Below are 20,729 nucleotides of genomic sequence, written 5' to 3' on the forward strand. Positions count from 1 at the left end.
GTATAATAACATACTTTATTTTTTTTTTAATAAAAGTACCAAATGCAGTAGTTTTAAAACTGTGCACAAGCCGACTTTCTGAAAAGTCTGTGTGCAAAACCCATTGGAAAAAAATAGCCGAAATCTTGCAAGATTACATCCCAGTTGTATGCAGTTGGATGCAGTAGGTAAACGTCAGGTAGAAAAGGTCATTTTTACTTTGCCTCAGCCAGCGCTGCTCCATCCCTGCATCCCCCTCCCTGTGCCTATGAACGGAGGAGTTTCAGTAAACCTGTGTAATGCTCGGCTCCCCTCTGCAGCCCCTGTGCCTATGAACGGAGGAGTTTCAGTAAACCTGTGTAATGCTCGGCTCCCCTCTGCAGCCCCTGTGCCTATGAACGGAGGAGTTTCAGTAAACCTGTGTAATGCTCGGCTCCCCTCTGCAGCCCCTGTGCCTATGAACGGAGGAGTTTCAGTAAACCTGTGTAATGCTCGGCTCCCCTCTGCAGCCCCTGTGCCTATGAACGGAGGAGTTTCAGTAAACCTGTGTAATGCGCGGCTCCCCTCTGCAGCCCCTGTGCCTATGAACGGAGGAGTTTCAGTAAACCTGTGTAATGCGCGGCTCCCCTCTGCAGCCCCTGTGCCTTTCTGACGTGAAATGAGGAAGTTTCAGTGAAACTGTGTAAGGCTTTGTTCCCCAGCTGCTTCCCCCTCCCTGTGCCTTCCACATTACGCTTTAGGAAAGCACAGGGAAAGGGCTGTAGAGGGGAGCCTAGCATTACACAGATTTACTGAACTCCTCAGTTCATATAGGCATAGACAGGGTGGGGGATGCAGGGATGGAGCAGTACTGGCTGAGGAAAATATCCTTCTGCTTGACTGTATGAGGTGCAGAATAATTGGAATTGATTATTTAGAGATAGAACCAGGGCAAAATATGCAGAGTTCTTTGTCCAAATTTCACCCACACCCTCAACTCTGCTGCTACCTTGGCCTCACTTCTTTGGCTTTCTATACATACTCTTCCTTTCTGTTTCTCCCAATCTCTTCACTCTCCCATTCACCATATTATTCTTCTCAAAACTTTCTTACCTTTTCTTGCCTTGTTTTGATCTTTTTCTATTGTTTCTCTATGGGGGAGAGCTGGGCCAATCTGGGTTGGGGGAAGGCTGGGCTAGTCCAGGATGGGCCTATTCAGGCTGGGGGCTGGCTGGGCCAAGCAGTGCAGTGACCTTGGTAAAGGAAAAGATCCTAGCTTTAGGTGCTGACAGCCGGGCCCCCTTTAAGAGCCAATACTCACCGGGCCTGGGACGATTGCCCACCCTGTACCCCCCCTGATGGCGGCCCTGGGTAGCACCCCAAAAAACCAAATGGTTGGTGCTCACTGCAGGGATCTTACCTTAAATCTTACATACCCTAAGGCTAATGTCCCACAGAGAGAGAGAGTCGCTGCAATTTTTAAAAGGAGATTTCCAGCGACAAGTCGCTCACAGCAGCCAGACTTTATTGTGGGGGCTACAGAAGGTAGACCTGCGGGCCTCCAGTTGGACAGGGGTACTGGTCTAGAAAAAAGTCAAACAGGTGTCAGCTGCAAAAGGCCAACAAAGTTCAGTCACTAAACAGTCAGTTCTCAGAAGACATTTCACTTGTGCCCTAGTAACCTTCTGACGATGACCAATGCAAACTCTGGGACAAGGGCCAAGAGATTGATGTCTCTATTATGACGGTAGAAAACTGTATAACCAGCCATTTGATAATGGAGCAATACTGAAATAGAAAGCAATCAAAACTTTGCCTATAAGGTAGATGGTTCCTCCTGTAAACTGCAAGGGCCTCCTAGACATGGATTTATAATATTACAGAAGCTTTAAAATCTAATCTTCAAAATCTAATAAGAGTCATTCGGAAGTCTTTTCAAGTATTTAAAATAGCATATTATTTTATAGCCAAGTCCACTGCTTAAAGCGGGAAATTGAGCTGCCTGCAGAGAGCTTAAATTTGCATGTTCATATTTCGACTCAAGCAAGAGGGATTCTGGGTTTTTTATGCTAGTCCCATTCTTCCTAGAAAAGTCTAGTTTGCATTAATACTAACATCTTTTGCATGTATATTTCAGTAATCGTTACCCAAAAATTACAGTTCCACTAAATGACATATAATCTTTCTTTTAATAAAGTTACATTTGTGACATCTTCACACAACTGCTTGAATCACTAACTTTATTTCAAAGTTTCTCATATGCTTTTCAAACTATAACCTTAACCTCCATAGTCTAGAAACACAAAAAGTCTCCCTTAATATTTAGCAGCGACAGTTTAAATGAGTAACAGGTAAGGGAAAGAGATGTTTCAGATTTCCAATAATTTAATGATCTGATGGTTGAGATGTAGTTAAAAGCAAGACGCAGCATACAAGACAGAAAGGGTATACAGTGTGATGGCCAAATATCTTAAGCTGAATTAACTTTCATGTTCTCCATTTGATTATCTAAACCACAATTTTCTGTTTTCTTTCCTTTTTCCTGCTGCTGCTTCTTCTGTTTTTTGGTGAGTTCCTGGTCAATTGGAGCTGGTTTTACAAACTTTATTATATAATTCAGACCTAAGGAAAAAAACAGGTGTAATTTAGAAGTACCCCTAAAACAATGTTTCTTTTTTTCGCAGCATTTTCCTTTATTACTCATGAACATGTTTTCCTTCTACATATAAGAGACAGTATACCTCTTTTTCAGTTGTAAGTTCAATGTATAGTTTTTCGTGGGAAACATTTTTCAATTTCTTGCACTAAAAGTCACATTCTATTTCCTTCTTCATATGAGCAGTCAAAACAAATAACCAGCCCACTGAGATACCCTCTGCATAAACAGAGTTACTGGTTTTGTGGAGAAGATACATACTATTTAAGACTTGTGGTTTATGATTTTAGAAAGTGTCCTCCAAGCTAGGCGAGAGGTTGATGGTGAATTTCTATTAGGAAAGGTAAAGGTTGTGTGAATTTATCAAGTAAATACATTAGCCCATAATAGATTAAAGGGGGCATTTTTAAATTTTTTCTTACTTTTGCCTTTTCTACACATCTTACAGTGAATGATGGTTGTTTGCTACAATGATTGGATTATGAAACTTTCCATGGTTACCCAGAAAACCGATTAAAATACTTTATACTGTATATTTGAGAAGGCTTACTCTTAATCTTGAAACAAGTGAATGGATTCATGTCTTTATTAATGACTATGCTTAAAGTTAAGCTGCTATGGCTATGATAAAGTCCAGTTTATTTGTGATTAGCTCAGTGAGTGCTGTGTCTACTTTGAACTATACACATATATATATATATATATATATATACACACACACACACACACACACACACACAAGGAGGAGTGGAGCACACCCTATAAAAGTTCAAATGCCCTGGGTACTGGCTAAAATGAGGCAATATATGGACAGAGAGCCGCACACACAAGGACTTAACGATAAAGTGAAAAAAAAATTTTCAAAAAAATCCAACGTTTCGAGTACTAACTGTACTCTTCCTCAGGGACAAACCAAAAGACCAAACCCCTCCACCCCTCCACGATGTCGCCAAGCGAGCGGATCTTCACCCGATATCCCCACCTACGGGTGGGCGATATCGGGGAGAATTTAGGTAAAAAAAAAAAATAATCCGATCGTTTGGCCCTGGGGCCAAACGATCGGATTATGTGGGCAGCAATGGGGCAGTCGGTTCGGGGGCCGCATCAACGAGCCGATGCGGTCCCCGATCCGACCTGATTTTCTAACCTGGCCAATCGAGATCTGGCCAATTTCAGGCCAGATATTGGTCGGCCAGGCCGCTCTGCTCTCCCCATACACGGGCCGATTAGCTGCCGATATCGGTCCAAGGGACCGATATCGGCAGCTATAGTCGGCCCGTGTATGGGGACCTTTAGTACTCGAAACGTTGGATTTTTTTGAAAATTTTTTTTTCACTTTATCGTTAAGTTCTTGTGTGTGCGGCTCTCTGTCCATACATACATACACATATACATATATACATATATACATACACATATATACATACATATATAATATGTGTATAGTTTACATAGTTTAAATTAGTAAATGCCTGTTTGATATGACCAAGGAGTGAAATTTCACATCTGTGAAAAAATGTATAATGTATAATAGAATAGAACAGAATTCTTAATAAATCAGATTAAAGTAAGGATAGGACTGGCTAGACCAGCTATAACTAGTTGGTTAAAATGTCTTAATGTCTTTAATATATTGATTACATATACTCACACACCCCTAATGACATTACCATACTCCTGGTCATATTAAGCAAATATTTACTGAACAAAAGAGGCAACATTTGCTCTTCACTTACACCTTTAACAAGGAAAAAAAAACGGTTTTCTATAATATAATATATATTCTATAATTATATTACTCTATCTTTATTTGGGGGTAAAACTTATTCCTGGCCTTTAAACAACTTTAAGTAGATGTAAAACACTGCTTGGCCACAAGAGATTAAGATTTACGAAGATATGCACAAAATTCCTCCTTCAATTGCCCGTTCCAACCAATCAGACCTATGTTCATAAATGAGCCCATATGTTTTGAATTATTCTTCTGCTAGTTGGTCACATTTACCTCATTCCCTAAGACTCACTGGATAGAAAAGCTGTAATAACACAAAATGTTTATACCATACATGCATAGGTGCCATTTCTGTGAACTGAAAATGATTTTCTTTGCACAAGTATCTAGATGTTATATTACCTTGGACTACCCTCCTCCATTTAAATTATTAAATGCCGACCCAAAATGTTAGCAGCTATTTTGTGCATTAAATTCTATACACATAACCTAATTCATTCATATATATTAACCACATTTGGCGAATGACCAGTCATATTGCAGACAATGGAGAGAGGCCCCACTAAATTAATAAAGCACACTGAAAGGTAAAGTTATGGAATTCTTTGCTAGAAGCAGTTGTACTGACGGATACATTACTTTGTGTCCAGAGCACAAGTAAATGTGCCTTCTTTTTTTAAACTCAACACCTCCAAAAGATGCACAGCTGTGCCCCTTAGTGTTATGCACATAAACAAAAACAGAAATGATAAAAAAGCTACAAATAATAAAAAGTGAAGACCAACTGCAAATTCTCTCAGAATATCACTCTCTACGTCATACTAAAAGTTAACTCAAAGGTGAACAACCCCTTTAAGTACAGGGATCCCTTTTACCTGCCAGAGCTGTTTTCTGTGCCTTGCAACTAATCCATGCACAAACAGCCCATTCTCAGGGTCACACTAGACTGTTGTGTATTCTCTATATATAATGACATTAACATTAACTCAGAGCAGGACTTTGACACTTTAGTAATGTTTATTTTTGGTTATTCCTGGTTCGGGTGTGCTCTGCCCTGAACCTTGTGTTTTAGATATAACCACATGGCTAGATAGCAATCATACCAATCAGTCTAATCACTCCTCCCTCTGACCCAGGTGAAGCCACCCTATGTCCGTAATATGGGGAGACACAGATATCGACAACCATCCAATTTCAGCAGCGTACACCAGAGCTTCAAAGACCACAATAGATACTTTTAAAAAGCTTTAACTTTTTACAAATCTATTTCTAATGCCTGAGGTCTAAAGCATTTTTATGGATGTTTAAATAAAGTTTAAGCAATTTAAAAGCATCTGTGGCAATCTTTGAAGCTCCTGTGTGTGCTGCTAAAATTGGATGGTTGGTATTCTCTGAACCTCTGCAAGGCAAAAAATGCATTAGGACTAGCTATGGCCTCTACCAATATTAAAGAGTCCTTACATATGCAAACATGTTCCAGCATAATAGCTCATCACTGACAATATTAGGTTATTAGGAGAAACATTCAGATTTTCTCTCATCTATAAAACTCACCTGGAGGCATAAAGTCCCTGAGTTTCTCTGGTATAATTATCCCTTCCTCGGTTTGATAGTTCTCTAGAATTGCACAAATTGCACGGGTCGTGGCACACATGGTGGCATTTAACATGTGTACAAACTCTACCTGTAAGACAAAAAAAGACATGCATAAGGAGTAACACTCACTGTACTTTAATTTGCATTTATATTTCATATTAGATATGACACTTTTTCTATTTTTAATCTATGAAAAAGGATCATTGCCTAAATCTTCCTTATGTTATGAGTCCAAATATGTATTACGCTGCTATAGTTATGTTTAAGGGAATATTGTCAGTTTATTATGCAAGATCATGTGCTGCAGATATAGCTAGCACAGTATTGGTTAAATTCTTCTAGGCAGATACAGCCTTAACTGTTCTCTACCTGACATATACAACAGATCTATTCTACTATGTAGCAATGCAAACAAATTAGGAGATAATTTTGACCTGCAAGATGCTGAAACCTACTCTTTAGGTTGCCTGGTTTTTAAAAAGGTACAAAAAAAAAAAAAAAAAAAAAGGAGAAAAAATACAAGGAGACACCCAAACAGGTGGTCCCTGTCTAGACTTCAGAATTGCTGCACCGTTAACCCCAAAAAAGAAAGAGAAAAAAGGTGAAAATTATAATAGGCAATTCACTTGATCAAGTGTCATGGGACATTAAAACTTAACCTTTATTGGTAAAAATTAAAAGAGTAAAGTATATCTAGAAATAATCCCCATTAAAAATCGCCTGGGGTGATATTCAATTAAAGTACAAACTATGAGGTATTATAAGGCTGCTCAGAGTTAACCTGCCTCATTCAATTCATTAAATGTATCAGCTTAAAAAATAACTATTGTATCAAACACTCTCCACAATTCAAAGGCCCCGTAGAGGCAGCCAAGGAGAGATTGCAAAAACACCTGCAACAATTGTTGCGAGATTGTTGCCAAATAAGGAGAGCTCGAGTCCCGTTTCCTTATGAGCTATATTAACTGCTGAAACAGGGTAGGGGATTCAGACCTCGTGGTAGCTGTGTTAAAGTACAGAACTCTTTCAGCTACAGGCTACAAATTCGGCCGTTTTCTGTGCCCCCCCCACCCCTGTAGCTGAAAGAGTTCTGTACTTTAACACAGCTACCATGAGGCTCATGGTGGGGTGGGGGGCACAGAAAACGGCCGAATTTGTAGCCTGTAGCTGAAAGAGTTCTGTACTTTAACACAGCTACCACGAGGTTCATGGTGGGGTGGGGGGCACAGAAAACGGCCGAATTTGTAGCCTGTAGCTGAAAGAGTTCTGTACTTTAACACAGCTACCACGAGGTCTGAATCCCCTACCCTGTTTCAGCAGTTAATATAGCTCATAAGGAAACGGGACTCGAGCTCTCCTTATTTGGCAACAATCTCGCAACAATTGTTGCAGGTGTTTTTGCAATCTCTCCTTGGCTGCCTCTACGGGGCCTTTGAATTGTGGAGAGTGTTTGATACAATAGTTATTTTTTAAGCTGATACATTTAATGAATTGAATGAGGCAGGTTAACTCTGAGCAGCCTTATAATACCTCATAGTTTGTACTTTAATTGAATATCACCCCAGGCGATTTTTAATGGGGATTATTTCTAGATATACTTTACTCTTTTAATTTTTACCAATAAAGGTTAAGTTTTAATGTCCCATGACACTTGATCAAGTGAATTGCCTATTATAATTTTCACCTTTTTTCTCTTTCTTTTTTGGGGTTAACGGTGCAGCAATTCTGAAGTCTAGACAGGGACCACCTGTTTGGGTGTCTCCTTGTATTTTTTCTCCTTTTTTTTTTTTTTTTGTACAATTTTACTTCAGTTGCACGTTACCTCAGTGTTCTTACTCCATTTCATACAATCTTAACATAGGAGTGTAGACAGTTACAAGTTGAAAGTGCATAGTTAGTGAGGACGGTGCTAGCTTTTTCCATTTCTATATTTTTAAAAAGGTAAAAGGTTGCCTAGCATGTCAGGACCCATTACCTCACACTATATAAAATGTATTTGGGGTTAATGTCCCCACAGCTCCTCGAAATTTTCAATGTATTTGGGGTGTCAGTGCCCTCTACTTCTGATTGTATAATGTATTTGGAATAGTGAGATATTGTTCTTGAAAATTATCATACCATTATTTACAAGCATATGTATGTCCTGTACTGTAGAGGCTAATTCAGAATGTCTGAATTTAATGACATAAGGGAAAGTTTTTCAATAGCATATTTCAGCTGGCAGAAAAATGTCAGAAAACATGCACAACCCTACTAAAGTACACTGAAACGGCCTTAAAACCAAGTACAGGCCCAAAAATGTGCATATTCATTAAAGCACTTTGAATCAGGTCTCTAACACACAGTGTTTTTTAATTAAGCGCCAGCTAAAATGCCCAGCACCAATCCTGACTGCACAGTAGTGGCAGTCAAAGTCCGCCATGTGCTGGAGCCTACCATACATGTAGCACAAATATGGGAGGCAGCATGGCAAGCAGGGCCTGAATAGGAGTAGGCATACAACGTGTGTGTGGGGGGGCTGAAATGGAGACACAAAGCAAAGCATTAGTGGCATACAGTGTCTAATAGGCAAGATAACCAAGGTCCAGCATTAATGGTCAATTAACACTGCAATTTTTTTATCTGCCTTGTCCCTTATTTTAGAACTTGGATGTTTCCCTTGCGAAGTACATGGGTACCTTGTCCATCATCTTCTTTGTCTGCCCATATCGGATCCGTAGCCGCCGGGCTTGGTAGTCAGTGCAGTTTGAACAAGAGACCAGCTCTCTGAATGCACCTGAGCCAGGAAACCAGGCCTCTAAATCCAGCTTTTTACTGGCAGCGTGGTTCAAGGAGCCTGAAAACAAAAGAAATTACTTGTCAGGACATTCACTTTTTAGTAGGAACTGAGTTTTCTAAAAGAACAGCAGCCTGAATATACAACTGAAGAGTAACAGATTCAGCTAGAAACCGATATATTATACCAGTGCTGTCCAACTGGCGGCCCCCCTCTGTGTGGCCCCCCACCTGTCTGGCTGCTTTGATGGCTTACCTTTGAGTAAGCATTAAATGGTATCAGTATCACTGATACCTGCCCCCCTGCATGGTTCTCACCTCAGATTCAGGCTGTAATCCCTCTGTATTGTTTAAAAATTTAATCCCCTGTGTTTTTCACACCTTTTAATACCTGCATTGTTCAACCCCTGCAGTGTTCACACCTCAGGCTCAGGCTGTAATCATCCACATTGTTCACTTCTTCACACCTCAGACATAGGTACTGTAGGCAGAGTATGGCACATACAGCCAGCATAGGGCAGGTAGAGTATGGCACACATAGGCAGCATAGGTCAGGGAGGGTATGGCACACACAGGAAGGGTAGGGCAGGCAGAGTATGGCACACACAGTCAGGGTAGGGCAGGCAGAGTATGGCACACAAAGTCAGGGTAGGGCAGGCAGAGTATGGCACACACAGCCAGCATAGGGCAGGTAGAGTATGGCACACACAGGCAGGGTAGGGCAGGCAGAGTATAGCACACAGAGGCAGCATAGGGAAGGCAGAGTATGGCACACACAGGCAGGGTAGGACAGGCAGAGTATGGCGCACACACAGACAGCATAGGACAGGCAGAGTGCTGCCTGTGTGTGCCATACTCTGCTTGCCCTATGCTGCTTGTGGGAGGTGAACCTGGCAGGGGTTTGTTGTGGGAGTTTGTTAGCAGTTGGAAATAGCCATTAAATGGTCCCTAAGGTGTGTAATTATGTACTGGGGGTTGCTCTGCTATCCACAGGGAAGGAGGAGGCATATGGAATTTAAGGGTATATCTTAATATGACATAATTCTTTCACATATGAATGATGGTTGATATCCCCACAGTAAGGACCAAGCATTTGGGATTTTGCTGTGCTACCACCATTGTGATAAAATAGGTGTGGTTTGAAGTGGGTGTGGTTTCAGAAAGGTGAGTGGTCAAAACTGGCTTCCATTAGTGGCCCTCCACCACGTATGGTAGAGAAATTTCGTCCCTCGGCACCGTAGAAGTTGGACAGCACTGTATTATACCATCAGCCACAGAAAGTAAATGTCCTGACATGAAAACCTAAAACATAACCTTTATTAAATAGCTAAAATCACATAAATTACTAAACATATTATGCATAAATATTGTCCTATATTCATTCCTTATGGACTGTAACTTGAAATAAGCAACCTACTGCACAAAGCAGTGCTAAGGATCTAGGTTCAATACCAGCCAGGAATCCTGCAAGTAATCAGTATGTTCTACACAAGTATCCTACAATAAACAGTTACAAAGTCTATAAAAAACATTTCAAGCTGAAGCTTTCGTTCAAACCTTGAGGGGAAAGAGAATCCAGTTTTTTAATCCACACTGCCTCATTCTTTAATAATTGTTTAGTCAAATTTCCACCTCTAAGTAAATGGACTTGTTCTAATACTGCCCATCTGACTTGTGCCACTGAATGCTTAGCTGCATAAAAATGTTTGCCAACAGATAATTCAGATACATATTTCTTTCCACTTTCTTGTTCAGATTTTTCTTTTTCTCTCTCTGGTGTATAGTTCCTTATATTACTTTTATGTTCATTTAAACGGGTTCTTATTGCTCTAGCTGTCTGCCCCACATAAGGGACCCCACATGGGCATTTTATCATATAAATAAACCCCATGGGGTTAATGGGTCACATGGTAGTGTCACATGGTTTGTTAAGGTATTTAGTGAGTAAATTGTTCACTTGTGTGTATTGCACCTGAAGAAGGGGTCACCCCCGAAAGCTCAGGCTGTAATCACCCACATTGTTCACCTGTTCACATCTCAGACATTGTATGTACTGCCTGGCCTATGCTGCCTGTGTGTAGGCAGCATAGGGTAGGCAGAGTATGGCACATAGGCAGCATAGGGCAGGGAAGGTATGGCACACACAAGCAGGGTAAAGCAGGCAGAGTATGGCACGCAGGCAGCACAGGACAGGCAGAGTATGGCACACACAGGCAGCATAGGGCAGGCAGAGTTCTGCCTGTGTGTGCAATACTCTGCCTTACCCAATGCTGCCTGTGGGAGGTGAACCTGGCAGGGGTTTGTTCTGGGAGTTTGTTATCAGTTGGAAATAGCCATTAAATGGTCCCTAAGGTGTGTAATTATATGGGGGTTGCTGTGCTATCCACATGGGAGGAGGAGGCATATGGATTTAAGGGTGTGTCTTAATATGACATAATATAATTCTTTCACATTTGAATAATGGTTGATATCCCTGCAGTGAGGACCAAGCATTTGGGTTTTTGCTGCACTACCACCATTGTGATAACATGGGTGTGGTTTGAAGTGGGTGTGGTTTAAAAAGCGGGGGGGTGGTCAAAACTGGCTCCTCCACCATGTATGCAAGAGAAATTCTGGCCCTCGGCACCGCAGAAGTTGGACAGCACTGACCTAGATAATTTGCTTACAATAAGAAAGTAATCACTCAGTCAACCCCTCACCCTGCCTACCCCAGCTTTTAAATGGTTTGCTAGGCTATCCAAGAGATCAATTCGCAATGAGCTAAAAAATGATATATAGGGAAAATGACGCACAAAACATTTTGCACCTGCACACCAGAAGTCATGCTGACAACAAAACACGTGATGTACCCTAAGCCCAGTGGCACACTCAAGGTTTTCGACGCCAGCGGTAAAATTGATATACTTTGCTACTGGCCTAAAGGATCTTGTCTGCAAAAACGAAATGCTCCTGGCACTGACTGTGCTCTGTCCTCTAGAACTTTATCAAAGTTAAAAGCAATCAAAAGGATAGGGCATTTATCTCTAACTCTCCACCAACATAGGTAGTTATTATCATCATTTTATTTATTAGGCTAAAAACAGGCTATATTGATCTGAGTACCTGAAACAATATTCACAATACGATAGGGAATGCCAAGCTTCTGGTAAAATGATTCAGCTGTCATAATCATTTCTTCAAACAATTCCCAGGACTTGTTATCATTAGGTGAGGCATAAATAAACTGCTCAATCTGGAAAGAGTTAAAAAGAGGAGAATAAATAGTACCTTTGGGACAGATAAATGAGCATAAGAGGAAAGTTAACTGGGATAGTCATAAAGGGACACAAGCTTAAAAAAATATTTAAAACTAAATATGGATTGGAGGAATACATTATTAAACTGAGAAAGCTCTTACCTTCTCAAACTGGTGTACTCTAAATATGCCTCTTGTGTCTCTTCCATGGGAGCCCACTTCCTGACGGAAACAAGTTGATATGCCAGCATATCGTAGAGGCAACTCTTCAGGCTTCAGCCACTCATCCCGATGTAATGCAGCTATTGGCTGTTCTGAAGTGGCTATTAGGTACTTCTCATCTATGGAGTTATCATCAGATTTCTCACTACCTTTACCTATCACCTTTAAATATAAAGAAAATAAATGTAAAGAAATTGCCAAATCTGCTAACAAAATATGTAATTCTTCTGAACACAGGAAATCATAGAGCAGCCCCTAAGGTATGGGTCTGCTTATCCAGAAAGTTGCAAATTACAAGAAGGATGGGGTGAAGTTTTAAATTAAGTTGTGTGGGCTGCAGTCCACAGTAAAGACTGGGGGTGCCTAACATTTGGCACCCCCTAGTGATTTCAACTTTCTTTGTCCTTTAAATTGGTCATTCAATTTAACCTACAAGATGAAATCCTGCATTCTACAGATTACTCAAGCACTGGATTCCTAGCCTTTCTGCTAGGTCAAGTTCAGATGGCTTCTAAAGAGTAACAGCCACACTTTGTAACAATACACAACTAACACTAATTAACACTATTCTGAAGCATTTACCATAAAGGCTATTTCTTCTTTCAACTCCTATTACAAAAAAAGTCACAAAATCTTCCTACTTCAGGTATGGGATGCCTTATGCAGAAACCAGTTATCTAGAAAAAGCCTTCACCCATCGACCCCACTCTAAGAAAATAATTCGAATTTTTAAAAAGAGATTTCTTTTTCTCTGTAACAATAAAACAGTAACTTGCAATTGATGCTAACTAGAATTCATACATTCATCATATTAGTGGCGAAACAATTCTAAATTAAAGAAAGGTCCTTTACCCCAGGTCCCAAGCACTCTGAGTAATATAAACCATACCTGTATCAGTAAAACATTAAATATTGTCTCCTCGTATTATTTTTTGATGGTCTTTTAGGCTTAGGTTTTAAGCAGCACATTATATCCCTCTAAGCAAACTTTGTAGATCATACATGTACCTTGTACAGTTCTTCATCAAATTGACTGAGCTGAGCCACCTCCTGCATGACCTCTTTTCTCATGAAAAATGGGGTATATATGGGGGTGTATTGCTTTTCTGCCAGGGTATGCAAAGCAAACTGTATGAGGGCCTGCTCTAGAAACACCAGAGGACCCTAAAGAATGAAAAACAGTTTAATGTTTTACAGACAAAATTCCACAATGCAATATCTAGAAACAAAAGGGTAATTTAATTCTAAATAGAATAAAAAAAAAGCACTCCACGCAAACATATCAACCTTTCTGCATAATGAAAATATAATCCTTAACAACTTTCCAATATACATAAGCAAAAGAAAGTTTTTGAAAGTTAACGGAAATGTAACTGATACCGTAAACAATGTTTGCATGCCGTTTTCTATTCTTTGCGCTGCTAGTTTTAAAATGATGTTCAACTTGTGAACATTGTGTCAAAACCAGCACTGCAGAAAGGGACAAGCAAAATGCCTCTTTCAGTTACAATTACAAACAGCAATAAACCACTGAACATTTTTCATTTATGTATATCAGAAAGTTGAATATAATTTAATATTATTTCATTAACACATGCAAAAAAATTTTTTTATTAAAGTTTCCCTTTAAAGAAACATTCTGAATGTGTGACAGACATTTGACTTAAGAGTAGAACAGCTTTTTGTGGACTTTTAGATTTTAATTTCAAAGGCATACAGGATGAGTAAAAAACTAATTTTAGATATTCACACGGCACAGTATAGTTCACTGAAAAACGTACTCAGCAGCCAGTAGCTCATGTAACTTAGACAGGTAAACGCAGCTTCGAAGTTTAAATATGTTGTAACCTCACCTTTAAGAAATATCCTCTGCTACCAGCTACTACAGCTCCTTTTTCCCCCTCAAAGCCATCCACCATAACCACAAGGTCCACATGTGAGTATCTCTTTCGAACTTCACAGTCTCCCCAAGTGCGTTCCACCTTATTATCATTGTCCTGAAATAAGGTATCTATTTTTAGTGTTATTCAAACAGAAGGAATAATGTTATTTTAGGGCAGTATTACATGATGTCTACCACATAAACATTAAAGCCATAACATCATTAAAGGGGCATTAAAATAATTAAAAAAAAATATGCAGAACACTTCTTGTTTAGATATTGCAGAGACAGTTTAAAACTCAGCAGTAAATGTTCCCTGTTCCAGCTCAAGACATGCAGTTTTAGTTGGTCTGAATACTGTTTGTCATGCAGCAAAAGCTGAGTAAAACCTTGAATTGTAGGATATATGGACGGCTGTGCACACTGATCCCAGAAAACAGATCAGGTCACATACTGTTCAGTTTTATTGTTAGGTGGTACAGTAACTTTCCCTTTTTCCTAGAAATACTAGAATATTGTCTCCTTGCTGTGAATGGCATCTTTAGCATTTTTAGAACCAACTTAATATTTTTTTGTTGTATTAATGTGGAGGGTTAAATGAACATGACATCATATCACAAATTATTATTGCGATGATGAAAGGTTTCCCTTCCTACTGCATATTCTGGAACATACCTCATCGTTACTGATAGGCACTGTTGGGTGAAGCAGGTTTCCAATCTCACGTAAACTTTCAAACCTCTCAGCCTCCAGCTTGATACGTTCTGTGTCAGTTGCTGCTATGGCTTCATCTATTAAGACCCGGAGTCTTTTTATCTGTGTAACTGACAGAGCCTGCAGAGTTAAGAAAGACACAACAAAAGAAGGTAAACACAAATATAATATTAATACTCCCTTCCAATTCTATATTGGGGTTGGTAACTAATTTAGTCATATATATGAAGAGATCATGTAGTTTCATTTTTTAATACTTTTAATGTACCACATAACAGATTTGACAGTAAGGACACCTAAAGGGCTTGTTTACATCTGCAGGTGCAGTTGCCAAAGTGTAATTTCTAGTGCAGTCGCCCTGTTTTTCCCACAATGAAGCATTTTATTCTCAGAATGCAAGTGTCAATTGCAGGCACAAGCAGGCATTGCGCACTAGACGCATTTGCACTGCATCTGACATAATTGCATCTGGTTCACCAAATTGGAAACAATTATGCTTGCACGTTTAGAGCACATTTTGAAGCAAGCACCTTTAATGAAAGTGTAATTTAATGAATGTAATTTAATGAAGGTGCAACACACAACAGTGAAAAGTGCAAGTTGCCCACTGCCTCTGTGGCTATAAGTGAGTTCTTATATGCTCTGGAAAACAGGGTCGGCCTTGTAGTAATGCCTGATCTAGACATGTATTTTTGGGCCAGCCAATTAGACTATACCAAATGGTGACCTTTTTTCATGTCTATTTTAATGTATGTATGTATATATTTTATTTATATAACGCTACTTCGCAAAGTAGCAACGATTTACATTAGTGCTAACGGGAAAGCATTTAAAGGAGATTACTTGCCAGCAGTAAAGTAGATTTATTGTGGGCGACTAATCTCCTGGTGTGTCATTGCCTTTAGTCTAAGGGCTCTGGCACACGGGGAGATTAGTCGCCCAAGACAAATCTCCCTGTTAGCGGGCGACTAATCTCCCCGAATTGCCATCCCACTGGCGACAATGTCGGCAAATCGCCGAAGTTGCCTTGCGAGGCATTTTCGGCGATTTACTGAAATCGCGCCGCCGCGTGTCCCATCCCACCGGCGACTTACATTGTCGCCGGTGGGATGGCAACTGATGGCAACTCTGCCGATTCAGCCCTGACGGCAGATTTTGCTCAGGCGCCTTCTTTGGCACCCGATCAAAATCTTTTGACCTGGCTGATCGGCGAGTCGACCGATATCAGCAGCATCCTGCGATACCGGTCGACTCGCCGACTTGCCATACACGCACCGAATATCATACGAAACGAGGTTTCGTACGATATTATCCGTGCGTGTATGGCCAGCTTTAGTTTTTGAATTATTTGCCTTATTTTTCTACATTTTTCCAGCTTTCACATGGGGGTCACTGACCCTGCTAACCAAAAAACTTTTGCTCTTTGAGGCTGCAATTTTATTTTTATTGTTACTTTTCATTCCTTATCTTTCTGTTTAGTCCCTCTTCTATTCATATTCCAGTTTCTCATTCACAACCTAAGGTAAACAAGACCCTAGCAACCAGAAAACTGATGAAATTCCAACTGGAAACTGCTAAACAAAAAGCTAAATAGCTGAAAACCTACAAAAAATTAAAACCACTTGCACATGGTCTCAGAATATCACTGTAAAAAACAATTTACTGACAGCCATATAAATAATCTGTGGTTTTCACAGATTTTGGGTACAATATCATGAATACTTAAAAATGGTACCACTTTCCAAAAAATATTTAATTTTAAATAAAAATAACAATAAACAAAAATAAATGATACTTTTGGGTAAAAATGCTCCCTCGTAAAATCAGGAGATATTGCTATTAAAGATAATTTTAATGAAAAGACAGACATAACACTTAGTGATCTTTACTCACACTAAGAACTTCAGCAGTTAGCTGGTCAAGCTGGATATTTTCAGGAAGAACATCACTGTCTCCCAACGGCTCCTTTTTCTATAAAAGTGGACAAAAAACAGTGAATGAAAAGAGGGCTCAAGAGATATACACAGTTATTTGGAATTTTGTCTTTGTTAATAAAAGCAACAATTTGTTTAAATGCATCATCCTCAATGCTTTGGACTACAGATTAAAGAAACTTTGGTGGTTGAAATCACCCCATGTGCCACAGCTCTGTTTGTCAATGCCTAAATTACCTTTGCCATATATATCCTGACCACAGTTTTCCCAACATCCCATCAACAAATAATTATAAATACTATACTACAGAGAGTTTACCCATGGTGTCCAAAGGTATAGTTTGAAAAAGCCAAGAAGCACCATTTTTAAGATGATTTGGCCACTAGATTTTATTTTGCCTAAAGCTGGCCACAGACGTGGCGATTTTCGATCTTTCGTGCGACCATCGATCGGCGAGTCGACCGATATCAGCAGCTTCCTGCGATATCGGTTCCCTCGCCGACTTGCCATACACACACCAAATATCGTACAAAACGAGGTTTCGTACGATATTATCGGCTTTAAGGTGGCCATACACACACCAATATGATTGTACAAAACTTTGTGTTGCTCCAGCATGAAAGAGGTAATTGTACAGGAGCATCATCGGGTCTGCATATTTAAAAGGGGATGTAAACCAATAATTTGAAATAGTAAGAGCAAACCTGATTGCAAATAACTTTCCAATATATAGTATTTTACAGTAATTTTAAAAATATTTGTAACCATAAATATTGCACTGCTGGTAGTGACTACATGTACCACTGAAACAATGCTCAAGTAGTCAGCTCCCCTTCCGCCAAGACCCCACTTCCAACAATGTGGGATATTTGAAACTAAAGCTCACCACTGTTTTCCAGGGTGGTATTCTGACTCTTTATCCATCCATGTAGGACTATGCCACCAGTGGATTACATAAACAACATTAAATTTAATGCTGTAATTTAGAAAAAAAAATGTAGAAACAGGAACCTTATGAGGCTAGCAAAGGGAAGATAGTAAAATAGCTACAACAGGTAGTAGAATGTGCAGGAATGACCAAGGAATGTGTATAGGTAAATCATTTATAAGGGATACAAATCATTGATCAAATTTTACCTTCATTTTCTCCCCGATGATTTTGCTGCAAAGATTTTTCTGTTTATTAAGATTGTCTGCCTGAAACCTGCCTGCAAGGACACAAACAAAACAATACAATTGCAAAACACAAGTAACTCATAAGAGGTACCATCTACATCAGACTGTGCTGTTTTACCTATACTATTCAAGTAGACACCTGGCCCCAACTACATATTCTATTTAGATACAAAGAGGAGCAAATTACTAATAAAGAATATTTATATATATATTTTACGCATGACATATAGCTATGGTACATGTGTGTTTTGACAGAAAACTACCCTCTGGCAGAGAAAAGTTGCAGTCAAACCACCCCTCTCCATTTGGCACCACACACGCATTTTTGCACCAAATTCTACCTGTAGCTGCACTTTGTGCATCACATGCGGTTATTTATTTCTGTTAGTATGGTTGACAGGTGAACAGGGTTGCTGTATGCACTGCCCTTCTTTCTTTAAAGGAGCACTGGCCTGGGGGATAAAACTTAGTGATTGAATTCACTGGGGGTTGCCTAACATATTAATGATAGATTACATAACTCATATTTAATTTCTATTCTGAAAAGTCATAGCGCTATATTAAGAATCCGTGCTACAGATGAAAAGGAACAGTTATGTTAAACATTCTTAGGGCTCTGGCACACGGGGAGATTAGTCGCCCGCGACAAAACTCCCTGTTCGCGGGCGACTAATCTCCCCGAGTTGCCATCACCTGCCATCCCACCGGCAACAATGTAAGTCGCTGGTGGGATGGCACACGCGGCCATCGGGAAAGCAACGAAAAAGCCTCGTGAGGCAACTACGCCGATTTCCCGAAATCGCGCCGCCGTGTGTGCCATCCCACCGGCGACTTACATTGTTGCCGGTGGGATGGCAGGTGATGGCAACTCGGGGAGATTAGTCGCCCGCGACAAAACTCCCTGTTCGGGAAATCAGCGTAGTTGCCTCACGAGGCTTTTTCGTCGATTTCCCGATGGCCGCGTGTGCCATCCCACCAGCGACTTACATTGTTGCCGGTGGGATGGCAGGTGATGGCAACTCGGGGAGATTAGTCACCCACGAACAGGGAGTTTTGTCGCGGGCGACTAATCTGCCCGTGTGCCAGAGCCCTAAGTCTGCTATTTCTGGGAGATTCTTAGTTTAGTAGATTTGGGTGAAGACACACTGGGCTACTAGTAGCAGCTACTTTTTCAAGGCTACTGAACTCCAGAAAATACCCTGCCATTGACAATACAGAGAATTGCCTCTGCTAAAACACAGGTAGAGGCAATTATCAGTAAATGATCAGCATTGTCTTTTTTAGTAGCCGTGACAAGTAACTGCTACTAGTAGCTCCATGAGTCTTCACAGTGGTAGAAGCAGGACTTGGCAGTATGGCAGATAGGAGCGCTAAGCTCCCGGCCGGCCCCGCCCCCATTGCTGCAGGATTGCATCAGAAGACAAAGTAACACGTGGACACAAACACATAAAGTCTGTGTGTAACTCCGTGTTTCACTCTACCTCTCCGCAACCCAGAAGCTTTCAGAGACCCCGGTATACAGTTAGTTGCGGTGGGAGTATAAATACGGTTTCAGTAAAACGCCCAGCAGTGCATGTATCTCTAACACTATCAAGGACCCTGCAACTGCAACTATCAAATGATCAATGTGTGTTCCCTATAAATAATAGGATGCGCGTCCCAATCTCCCGAGCCGCCGGTTGCAGCTGAACTACAAGGCCCAACATCATTGGCAGCCAAAATAAGCCGGATGGTTAGGAGCCTTGTAGTTAAACAGCAGCTGCCAGCAGATCAAGCATTCTTACCATAAGTCAATGTGCCTGTACGTAATATTCTGTCACTTACACTTTCTCCAGGCCGTGTCTGAGTTCAGCAATGCATCCACCAGCCCCGGGTCCTTAAATCTCTTTCTCTGAGTCTCTCTGATGAGCTCCGGGTTTCCTCCCTTGTCCTCCCGGAAAAGATCCAAATCTAGAACCATGTTGCCTGCAGTGATGCTCAGCGACCCACCTCCGAGATAAATGAATTTGCTTCCGATACTACTCTATGACAGGTGGAGCCACTTCTGCCCAGAGCAGATTTCCGCACTGGAAGCGCAACTGGATCCTGTCACACAAAATGAAAAAAAAAAATGGAAATGCCGCGCATGCGCAAACACTGTATCAGGCGCTCCCTGCTCTGCCGCGCATGCGTAGTGACTGCGCTCCATTCATTGGTACCTTATGTACCTTATTTCCGCATTAGCGTTTTGAGGAAACTGCTGAATTGGTTTATTGTTTTTTTTTTTTCTTTTTAACAAAAAATTTAAAAACATATTTTTTTCCAGCTAAATCCTGTCGGGTTGCTTTGGAAATTAATGGAAAGTGTATTCTGAGCAATCAAGCAAGTTAAAATAGCGTTTTTGTTGTTTAATGCAATCACATACTACCCAGTGTTTCCAATTTTTTCTGGATAGTCCTACATCACCCGAAAATGGGAGTGGCTTTGTGGGAAACTGGGCAGGGTTGGGGTGGGCTAGAGGCGTGTCCTGATGTAACTGGACATTGACTGGGGTATAATAAATAAAACAAGCAAGTAAGAGGAGTAAATTCACCTTTAGAAATATAAAATTCCATACACCTTCTGCCAAGATTATTTTAAATACTTCCTATACATTATTGCTTATTTCCTGTGGATTTTTTAATTGTGTAACCACTTTTTGGCCTTTGAGCTTTGCACTGATATCTTTTTATTTTTCTGAACTAAAGCAATGCAAATTAAAATCCTTTACAGCAAAATCACAAACCATAAGTTGTTTATACCCAAGAAGGAAAGACTAAAACATGACCAGGTGAACAGCTTATTGCAACAGAGCTCAAATCTTTCTTAA

General features: G+C 40.4%; 1 protein-coding gene across 1 annotated transcript; it reads right to left on the reverse strand.

The window, feature by feature from the left end:
* Positions 1-2,197: 2,197 nt before the first annotated feature.
* Positions 2,198-20,029, reverse strand: sars1 (seryl-tRNA synthetase 1). Its single transcript, NM_213687.2, is given in 11 exon segments — positions 2,198-2,580; positions 5,901-6,030; positions 8,621-8,778; positions 11,820-11,949; positions 12,115-12,336; positions 13,183-13,338; positions 14,028-14,171; positions 14,732-14,890; positions 16,664-16,741; positions 17,843-17,913; positions 19,706-20,029. Coding segments are annotated over 11 exon segments (1,536 nt in total). The 5' UTR covers positions 19,842-20,029; the 3' UTR covers positions 2,198-2,428.
* Between the last annotated feature and the right edge of the window lie 700 nt (positions 20,030-20,729).

The sequence above is a fragment of the Xenopus tropicalis genome, chromosome 2, assembly GCF_000004195.4.
Source record: "Xenopus tropicalis strain Nigerian chromosome 2, UCB_Xtro_10.0, whole genome shotgun sequence".
NCBI lineage: Eukaryota > Metazoa > Chordata > Amphibia > Anura > Pipidae > Xenopus > Xenopus tropicalis.